Genomic DNA, 11,061 nt, shown 5'->3' with positions numbered 1-11,061 from the left:
GGGTGTCCCGGCGGAATTTCGTTGCTTTTTCTGACACCGCAGGCCCTCCGGAGGAGGCGGCGCGGCCGGATTTCTCAGCGCCACCCGAGCCGTCGCCGGCTGCTTTGAGGCGCTGCCGCCTCGCGCCGAGCCTTCGGCAGCCCGGCGGCACGCGGGCCGCCGTTCAACCGCCGCCGCCGCGCGCGCCCCGCCCCCGAACCGGGGCCCGACCAATGGGGGGTGGGCGCAGGCGCGGCGGCCCCGGGCCTGACCAATGGGAACGGACGCGGGCGCGGCGGCCCCGCCCCTCGGCGTGCTACCTCAGCCGCCGGGCGGCGGGCGGCGCGGCAGTGCGCGGAGCGGTTGCCGGGCATGGCCACGGTGCGGGAGAAGGTGGCGGCTTTGAGCCTCAGCGGTGTCTGCAGCCCCGCCGCCAGGCCGCCGGGTACGGGGCGGGGAGCGGGGCTGGCGGGAAGCGGGCCAGCGGGCGCTGCGCCCTCAGCCCGGGCTCGGCGGGGGCAGCTGGTGAGGCGAGGCGGAGCGGGGTGGGTATGCCCCGCCGCGGGCTTGAGGGGAGCGGGGCCGTCCCGCTCCGCGCCTGGCCCCTGGCCGCCGGGAGTTCCGTGCCGGCGCCTTTCCCGGCTCCGCAGAGGTTTGAAAGTTGGCCGCTCTCCGCCGGTGGAGGGAGGTGTTTCCGCCCGGGAGGCCCCGTCCGGGCTTCGTGCCTGCCCCGCTGCTGCCCCGCACCGAGCTCGGCCGCCGCCGCCGTGCGCGGCTTGGCTAACGCTTGGCGGGGGCTGCGGGGACCCGGGGGGCTGCCAGGTGCCCGCGGGGCTGCGGGCGGCGGCGGGGAGGCTCGGGCGGCTGTGGCTGTCCTGAGGCGACTTAAAAGGCCGGTGTCTTGTTAACGCAACGTAAAGGGCTAAAGGTCGCTTGTTGAGAACAATTTCTGGTGGTTTTTTTCTTCATTTTGAGCACCTTAACTTCATAAAACCTTGTAACTTTAGTACTTAATGCCACTTTTAATACCACTTCCCCTAAAAGACTTTGGGTGTGTTTGTAAGGAAGATGTGATAAAGCAGGGGTTAATAGAATTATTGTAAGTGATATGTGTTGATATCTATTTTAGCAACAGAAACCAGCGTCGGTGTATGCTTGGTGGTGTTGGGTTTGTTGTTGTGGTTTTTTTTTGTGTGTGTTTGGTTTTTTTGTTTTTTTTTTTTTTTTTTGTTTTTTTTTTTTTTTTTGTTTTGTTTTTTTTTTTTCTTTTTTCCTTCCAAACAGGCTAGTCTGCTATCAAAATGTAGCGCTGGAAGGAAATTCTGTATTCTGTTTTGATTGTTCTGCTTACCTGAAGGTGTCATCAGGTTGAAGTATTATCAAGTGTGTGCTTTGTCTGTCATGTACTTTTAAAGCTTTGGAAACTGGAGATTTTTGGAAGGTTTATATGTAGTCTGGTTCAATGCCTTGTATTAAAAAGTGCCTTCCCCCCCCCCCCCCATATAAATTTTTTCTGTAAGCATGTGTCTATTTGATAAACGCTCTGAAGGACTGCTGTCCTTTATAACAGTGTTAGAGCATTCAAATGCTATTAAGTGCCCTGCTTCTTTTTCTTTTTTTTTTTTTAATCTTTACTGCCCCCCAACTTCCCCCTGGCCCCTTCCCCCTGCCAATATGCTAATTTCTGGATGCCGTGTTAAATGGAGATCAGCTGGAAATTCTGGTTCCTGGAATTGGAATACAGTTCTCTAATGCAACTTCAGACTAAACAGAAAAAATACCATACCTCTTGCATCTCTGTGGAAAATGTTCATGGTAATATGTTCCAGAATGAGTTGCATGTTGTTGTTTTTTTTTTTTTTTTTTTAAACACTGCATCACACTGTTAATTCATTTGGTTTGAGGTCTGTCATAACCCCAGATGGCTTTCTGTAGGATTGCTGCCAACTCCTCATTCCGTATTTTGTCCTTCAGCTTTTGATTTCTCCCATCTTCCTCTGCTTTCTCTATCAATAAATTATTCATCTGATTTACTGAGAAGCATATATTCTAATTCCAACCTCTCTGGTGGCTGCAACTCTTCCCAGATAAGTGCCACCTGCAAACTTTATAAGTATATTCTGCATTTTTTTAAGTCATTGTGGAGGCTGAGTCTAGCCTCTGGTCAAACTGTTAGTTGCTAGCATGCTATTCTTAATCAGACTGGTAAATGAGTAATAGTTCAGTGGCTTTACTGGGGGAGGGAAGACTGGTTGGCTCAAGGAAGTGAATTGAGTACACAGAGCTTAAGTCTCGGTTAGAGCTGTGGTGGTAGAAGGCTGTTGTGTGGCACCCCACACAGTGTTGAGTGAGTGGTGTCTCGAGACTTCTTGATGTTGTTAGTGGTATGTTAAGCACTGGTACTAGGTAGCTTGTGTGTGTGCACAAATCCTGGAGGAAACAAGATTCTGATGTGTCTCTTCACATCTGCTTCCCTCTTCCCTACCCAGCTGTATAGTTTTCTCAGTGTTAGTAGAGGAACTGGGGAGTTAAAAGTACGTACAGCTAGTTCCTGGTTGTGGGAACATGTGTGCTTAGGAGTAGGTTCTGCAAGTGTAGCCATTGGGTGATGGAGGAGCACGCAAAAGGGTAGTGTCAGAGTGACAGGCTGAAGAAGTAGAAAGTCCTGGTTGCAAAGCTTCAGGCTAATGGGGTGTGAGCAGCCACCAGAGTGAGATACATTGGTATAAGGCAGACAGACTTGCTAAGAAAGTAGCAAAATGTTAATACATGAGCAACCCAAGCCAAACTGGTAGTCTCAAAGGTTTTTAAAACCTTACAAGAATCATGAAAGCTAGCAGCCCTAAAGGGGGCAGTTCTTTTCTAATTGCAGCATGAATTCAGTCTCTATGCTTTCTCTGTTCTTAGGCTTTAGCTTGGCACAGAAACCATTTGGAGCAACGTATGTCTGGAGCAGCATTATCAATGCACTTCAAACTCAAGTGGAAGTGAAAAAGCGGCGCCAGAACCTGAAGTGCTATCATGACTGTTTTATTGGTTCCGATGCGGTGGATGTTGTCTTTGCCCATCTTCTGCAAAACAAGTATTTTGGGGATGTTGATATTTCCCGTGCTAAAATAGTGCGTGTGTGTCAAGCGCTTATGGATTACAAAGTATTTGAGGCTGTTTCAACTAGGGTCTTTGGAAAAGACAAACGGTCTGTATTTGAAGACAGTAGCAGTAGCCTCTACAGATTCACAAATGTTTCAAACCAAACAGAACTTGATAAAGATTACCAGCAGTGTACACCACAAAGGTTAGTACGTGGAGATAAGAAATTTTTTACAATAAGAAAATATTATGTGTTCTGGGGGAGAGAAGGGAAAACTGTTGTACAGTTACAGAACCTGGAGGTGAAGAAAGTAGATACTGTACAGATGTCTGTGGGTGGAAGATAGGTAGGAAACAGCAATTTGAAGTGAGTAAATCATTCACTTACTTGTTTTTTAGGTCTGTTATCACAGTGCCTTGGGGGGAGGTGGGTAGGAAGGCAGAAATTAAGTGTGTTAGATACTGATCTGTTGGGCTCTAAACCAATATAACCAACTGGAATTCAGGTGCATCAAACAGGCTAATGCAATGGAACAGTCTTGAGTCACTGCACACCTAGCTCTGGCATAAGCCAGTGATCCATCCAGTTTTTAAGGAAAAAACAGATTAAAAAATTGTTTTCTTCTTTCATCATCCTAGCTTTCCTGCAGTTCAAATTCAGCTTTTTGAAATGTTTTCAGCTGTTTCTTCATGCATGTGTGACTTGTTCCTAGGCTACGTATCAGGCTGTTATGCTGTTGCATGCCATCATAGAACCAGAGGGAAGTGCAATGGTGAGGTTTTGTTTCCCTGTCTCTTTAGGAATGGGCAAAGAAAACTCTGGTACCAGCCAAACCATCACAAAACAGAATGCACTGCTATGTAGTTGACACTTTGCCAAATAACTTCCCATAAACAGTTTTTCTCAAGTGTTCATCTTTGAACATATTCTGACATATTCTTACAAGAAACTACATTCATGTAGTTACTGCAATAGTTTTAGCAATACACGCTTTTGAAAATAGCAGATATGATATTTTCTTTTTACGTCAATACTATGTGATTGATGTGATCATGAGGGTAGCAACTGTGAACTTCAGTACATCAACCTAACTGATCATAAAACTCTAGAAGCAGAAGTTAAAAATGGATAGCTCCTTTGTCCTTTCCCCCCCTACCTTTTCCTTCCCCCCCACCCCTTGCCTCAACTAGCTCTGGTTCTGTGCCAAAGCAAACTGTCCTAAGTCTTTATTTGGAAAGAGAATTAATGAGAAATTAAAAACACTTCAATAAAATGTGATATTTAAATATATTCATCACAAGGGCTGTTAAAGCAAGACTTAAAATATATTGGACAGTCATGAAACAAGGCTTCATGTTCTATTAGTAAGAATGAAGGTGTATTTCTTCTGGGCAGGATACAGATCCATTGGATTACATTTCTTCATTTAGTGAAAGGATCAGATCTGTTGATACACACAGCTTGTCACATACATAGCAAAGATAGTGAACATCAAAAGGATTTTACAGTGCCCTAAAACAAAGAAGCTGTAGAAATGGAAATTAAACAAATATGCTTGGAGGTAGTAATCTTGTGGCTGGAGTTGTTATGCTATCTACTTGATAGTGCATGAAAGCAGTTATGAGAAGAAACAGCTAACCCACAGGAGTGGGTGACAGGTTTCTGAAGCCTTCCATTAGTTGATGGCATGAACAAGCTGTGTAACTTTAGGATGGTGTTGCTACGGAGCAACTACCTTCTACGTTTTTCAAGAACATCTCTTAATTTTTGTACTTGCTTCACCATCAGGAATAATATCTTAAAACTCTGGAATTTCTGAGGGGGGAATTTTGTTTGGGTTTTTTAGAAATAATTTCCCCTCCTTAACCATTTCCTTTTCCTAAATTTTCTCTGTGGTAATTGAGGTGGCTTGCTGATGCTGGCTGTGACAATTCCAAGAGAAGGAACTATGTGCTTGCATGATACTGTTGCACACAAATAATTTCTTAAGGTATCATGCATTCTTCTGTGCAACTTGGATGGAGAAAGTGTTGGTCAGGGGAGAAGGTTATATAAACACTTATATAAAGAAAACATTATATAATTTCAGTCAGTTTTTCCATATCTATATGTTACATTACATGTTTGGTTATCCATATATATGTGGATATAACTATATATAAAACCTGCTTTTTAATCTCAGACATGAGAAGAGCATGTTGTTTCACTCTACTCCTGTCAAGCCAGAAAGCTTGGAGGATCTCTGGGAAAACCTGAGTTTGAGGCCTGCAAATACCCCTCAAATAAACATCTCTGATAGTTTGTCCCGCCGAGGTAAGCCAGATAATGTCTCGGTCACTTGTTTATGGGAGAAGGAAGATGACAACTGTGGGACTGGAAAGGCTTATGCCTGTTAGATTGGGGAGGCAGTCAAAGTGACTCTCATAATATTTTGTTTTGAACATCATGTCATAGCAAAGGTAAATTGTATTTTTTGCAGGCATGCTTTTTACCTTTTTATTTAATCAGACAGGACCCATTATCTCTATTTGAAATAAATCACTCTTGAATTTTGTGGAGAAGAATACACAATTGTATAGAGCTTGATTTAAGAACACTCTTCGTAATATTCAATTACCTGCACTGCTGCTGTGCTTGACTTAATCATGGCCAGTAGTCTACTGTTAACTAAAACTCTTCCCTATCTTCTTAACTGTGTATCTGCACCATCTGGGACTCCTTCAGTATTGTGTGAAACTGTTCTTGACTATTCATGTCTCCTCTCTGACTAAACTATGATCTAATGGGCTTTTTCCTTTGGTTAAAAATGCTAATGCAGCCTTGAAACTCTCAAAACTCAGGCCAAATCATAATTGTTGAAGCTGTGATAAGGATAGTGTCACTGTTACACTTTTTAAAAAAATTCTTTATCTAGAACAAATATTGCTTGCAAAATGGAGCACAAAGAACGTAAGGCACTTCAGACTTATCAGAAAAGCAGTTCTCTGACAACTGTAGTTAACTAAACAAATGACTAATTTTTGCCTTTTGCAGTGATAAAAGGCACTTAAAGCTGATAAGGGCCACACTCTCCACTACTGTAAATCTTTACTTTGGAAAAATTAATTTGTTAGGACTGATGGTAGGAAGGGGAGTTGTCTTTTTCATAATGTTTCTCATTGCACACCCTGAATCTCCATGTGCCTTGTGTATTTCAACCTCCCTAGTTATTAATGAAGTATGGCAAGAACAAACAATTGCTCGTCTGCTGCAGCTTGTGGACCTTCCGCTCCTTGAGTCTTTACTTGAGCACCAAGAGATCAGACCTCAGCTTCCACAACCAAGGAAGGGAACTGGATATGTCATCACAAGTAACTACCTAGACAGAGAGATTCTCAAGGCTTTCAGTGACTCACAGTAAGTGTTCATCGCTCACCTTTACAACTTTGAAAAACTTTCTGCTGTCATAGGAATGTAAAGCACAGTTGCTCTTTGGGTAGAAATGTAGTGGTCTCTAGTACTGCAGAAAGGATGCAAGGAGGTACTTTTCTCCCTGTTAGACTTGACTGGAAAAACTGGTGAATAACAGTTACTAAGCTCTAAGCCAGAAGCAGCTGAGACAATTTCTGCTGAACACTGGATGAGTTTTTGAATGCAGTTATAATATTTAATAGTATTCAGAGGGGAAATTCCTTGCTGCATTGAGGGAAGAAAAAAGTGTTTTGCTATCATCTTGACATTTTTTCCTTGTGAGGGAGTAGTTTTGTTTCTCCTACTATACTAAAAAAGCCAAGAATGCTGAGCCTGAAACTATATATAAATACAGCAAAAAATATTGTCAGAAAAACTTTTACTAATCTGAATCAGATCAAGGTTCATGTTTCTGTTTACCTAGCAATATTTATGTCCTTGTCTAACAGCAGAGGACATCACTAACTTCAGATTTAACTGCTTGTGACTATTTACCTGTGTGGGTTACTAATTCTTCATCTTGATTAAATACATAACAAAGAGGTATATGGCTATGATCTGCCTGAGTGTGCCAGCAGAAGTGTTGTCTTTTTTTTTTTTTGTCAATTTCTAACGTATTTAAGTACTTACACATGCAGTTTTCACTGTTATTGAGAAACCAGTCTACCTGCTTTCTGTGAAAAACAGTGCAACCAACTCTGAAAGGCATCAGTAAGTAATGCTACAAAGTTAAACTGTTCTGTCTTCTAGAACAGATGAATGGCTCTCAGCAGCAATAGATTGCTTAGAATATCTTCCAGATCATATGGTGGTGGATATTAGCAGAAATCTGCCTGATCAACCAGATAAAGCAGATACATGGAAACTACTGCTGTTTGAAAATATTGGTAGATACTACAGCCAAAAAAAGGAGCCGCTGTTAAGCTATGCATCTGAAATTCATTCAGGAATTGCAGAACTATTAGGTAAGTAAAATAAAGCTGTGCTTCTAAACTTATGTGGTATATGTACTGACAAACGGAGTATTTATTACAGCAGCCAAGCTTGAAGGTTGACTTCTGCAAGTTTTTTTTAAACTTCTAGTCATTAAGACTGCTTTGAAATTTTGGTCCTGACTATACACGGTTCTGTAGTTTTTGTTCAGGTATATGTAGAATGGCAGTGAAACCAGAGTGCTATAATTTGGAAGTGGTTAATATCCATGGAAATTAAATGTGGCCTAATATTAAATATTTAGGCCATAACATCTAAACTTAAAGCTGTGTGGAAGCTTTGTACCCCATTCACAACTCTCTCTTCTTTTCCACAGAAATGTGCGTTTCTTAAATTTTACATTTAGACAGCATTTTAGAAAGCTTCTGATGTTTTAGTCATCAATTAACTTAATCTCATCCTTGTTTTCCTGAATTTTCATCCTACGCTGCCTTGATTATTTTTCTTGTTCCATGTTGGTGGGAATATTTTTGCATTTATATCCCATTCTTCCTCCCTACATGATAAAGGGAAGATACTAGCACAACTAACCTCACTTAAATAATTCAGACATCTAAAATGAGTATTCTGCATAGTAAGGACAATTAAAACTTAGCAAAGCTCAACAAAATGGTTTGCAATTAATTCATCAAGCTCCCACTTCTTTATTTCCACATCAAGAAGTCATTCATTTTCTTAACAGAATCATTTTACTTTAAGTATTTCGCATTCCATTCAAGATGGCTGACCTGTAATTGAACTTAATTGAAAGTGAGCTTTCTTAAATATCCAGCTAAAAGCCTGGGTGTGGACTGTTCTCAGACCGTATGCAAACAGCTTTCTCCTCAGCCTGTGAGAAATTTTTGTGAGAATGAATTGCTTTGTTTGACCAGTTCTATTTAGAGAGATGAACATCTGTTCAGTGGCTAATTTAGGTGGTTTATTGTAACATTTATTTAAATAAATATGGCAAGAGATACCTTTGTCTCTCCTCAGTGAATGGGAAGATGGAGCAATCTTTAGAAGCTCTTCAGCTCTATTTGAAACTTCTAGACAGCCAAGTCAGGGAGGAGTTCAGAAGACTACTGTACTTCATGGCTGTGGCAGCACATAATTCTGAGCTCAAACTACAGAAGGAGGTAAATGTGTACACATAACTGTTACATGTTGCTTTACATTTACTGAAATCTAGAAGTCCCAGATACGTATCAGAAAAAGCATTTGTAGCTTAAATATGTGACTACAGGAAAAACAATGACTAGAAGAACAAAGGCAATGCCCTTCTTAAAGGGGGAGACTAATTCTCCTCTTCTGGTCATTATTTCACACTTTTCTTTAGAGTGACAACAGGATGGTTGTGAAAAGAACTTTCTCTAAAGCTATTATCAACAATAAAACCTTATCCAGAGGGAAAACTGACCTCCTGATCTTGTTCCTTGTAGATCACCAAAAAGATGTGTTAAAGGTAAGAGCTAGAAAATTACCAGGTTTTTGTTATCTTGTATGCTTATGCAGAATTGCCTTTTTCTAAGCTGCTGTTTCATTGTCTTATTTTTCTATTCAAGATCCCAGGGACACTGCATAAGATGGTCAGCAATAAACTGGTGGCTTTGCAGAAAGGGCAAGATCCTAGTAAGATAACAGGTAACAGTTTAAACTGAAATTTTTATTCTTGTCATGCACCCAAATGAGAAATAGAAGGGACTGAGATGATGCGAAAAGACTTGCTGTAATGATGACTAATTTGACTCTAAAGGAAGATGGGTCTGTAGAATTTTGAGGGTGATTGAATGTGGTGTTAACTATCTGAATGTCTTGTGTTTCCTTTTAGGCTATACCTTTTGCCAAAAACTTGATGAAAGAGAGTATCGCTCCAATACAGAAAAGACCACAAAAGATGAGCTATTATCTCTACTGAAAGCTATTGACGAAGATTCAAATCTCTCTGACAAAGAGAGAAAGAGACTGCTAGGTCAGTTTCACAGTAGTAATCCAAGTATTTTTATGCAGTATTTTGGAGACAGAGTTACTAATATGTGTGTTTGACTTCAAATGTAGATTACTTTCTATACTCCAGTATTGGAAACACTAATATATTTGTAAATCTTTTGTATTCATGTATCTAATAAAATTATTTTGTTGAAATGGATGGAATTTATACAATTATTACAGAAGCCAATGGTACCTGAGTTTAGCCTGTACTTACAGTTTAGCTTTACTCATTCTTCATTGCTGTAGAACCAAAATAATCCTTCCTTTTCCTCATCTGCAGACAAGTCTGACTCCCTCTATTCAAGTATCAAAATTTCTGAGATGGGAAACACCTCTCCATGAACAAGATCTCTGCTGCCTTTTGCCCCAGCACTGAATTTCATGTTGAACATTTTTTCTAATTGGCCTTGCATTATGTGACTGTCATGTGGCACTGATCTTTGACTTGCTGTGTAATTGACAGAGCTGAATAACATCATCTGCTTGATATTCCACAGCTTTTCCTCAAGCTTGCCAGCTAACTATACTGTGTATGTATATGACAAGTTACTGTTCTAAGTAATATGGCACCGTAATCAGGAACTACCAGGGAAGGTGACTTTCTCCCAGATGAATCCTAGTTTGTGCCCTGAACTCCCATTGACTCTCCTGGGATGGTAGGGATATTCTGGACTTTTAAGTCAGTCTGGCTTTGGTTGCCATAGAACATGCTGTTTATGGCTAGTTATCTTCATCCCTGCTGTGATTTGCTTTGTCTGTAAGGCTTACTGATGTCACCAGCTGTGATTAGAAAAGAGCGGGAACAAATGAGAGGCCTTTGGGTTTTCTTATGGCTGTATATATCTATGCCTAGTCTACAGTGGAAATCCCAAGCTGTGCAACACAGGCAATTGGAAATAGGAGAATGTACAGCATGATCAGAGATCTAATTTTGACTCTTGTGGAGTTATCTTTGGGATGATGCCAGCAAAACTTCATTACAGTTACTACTGCAAGAAATAACAAATTTTGTTCCATATACTGTGTCAATAGAGCTCTGTTCTCCTTTATTTTTGGGGTAAAAAGCTAGTTTAATTGGGATCAAAGGTAATGTAATCATAAAAAAGTGCTAATAACTGTCACAAACAGCTCACTACATGTGTTTGTAGGAACATAATCCTATTTGAGATACTACTCTGTAATGTATCACTAAATAACTCTTCAGTCATTAGTGGTGTCTTGCCACTGGTTATTGCTTGTCTGGAGTACTTTCTCAAAACGAAATGATGACTTGGTGTGCAATAGGACAATGTGTTACTGTATTCTGAGGGAGGAATGAAGACAAATGTTTAAGAGGCTTATTCTAGTCAGCTAGAGAGGACTTCTGAAAGATAATCAGTTCTTGAAAACTAATACTCTGTATGTGGGGAAATATAACTCTTCAGTTGTTATTTTTTTGGTAGTTCTTAGTTTTAACTGAAAACATTTAATTATAAATGCACGTTCTCATAAATATTTGCTTAACTCACACTTTAATATGTGGGGGTCAAAAGGCAGTTCCTCATTCTTAGGATTTCTGATCATACTTTTCTTAAGTT

At 40.9% G+C, this 11,061-nt stretch overlaps 1 protein-coding gene across 1 annotated transcript; it reads left to right on the top strand.

Annotated features, from left to right (window-relative positions):
* The first annotated feature begins 320 nt into the window (after positions 1-320).
* DEPDC7 (DEP domain containing 7) lies at positions 321-9,637 on the top strand. The gene is made up of 9 exons (XM_033006762.2): positions 321-424; positions 2,887-3,274; positions 5,253-5,383; positions 6,277-6,466; positions 7,271-7,485; positions 8,489-8,631; positions 8,832-8,957; positions 9,058-9,136; positions 9,324-9,637. Exons 1-9 carry the CDS (start codon positions 352-354, stop codon positions 9,536-9,538), a joined length of 1,560 nt encoding a protein of 519 aa, XP_032862653.2. The 5' UTR covers positions 321-351; the 3' UTR covers positions 9,539-9,637.
* Positions 9,638-11,061: the final 1,424 nt, after the last annotated feature.

The sequence above is a fragment of the Tyto alba genome, unplaced genomic scaffold (genome assembly GCF_018691265.1).
Source record: "Tyto alba isolate M040663 unplaced genomic scaffold, T.alba_DEE_v4.0 Super-Scaffold_8, whole genome shotgun sequence".
NCBI lineage: Eukaryota > Metazoa > Chordata > Aves > Strigiformes > Tytonidae > Tyto > Tyto alba.
This window is presented reverse-complemented; position numbering and strand designations above follow the sequence as displayed.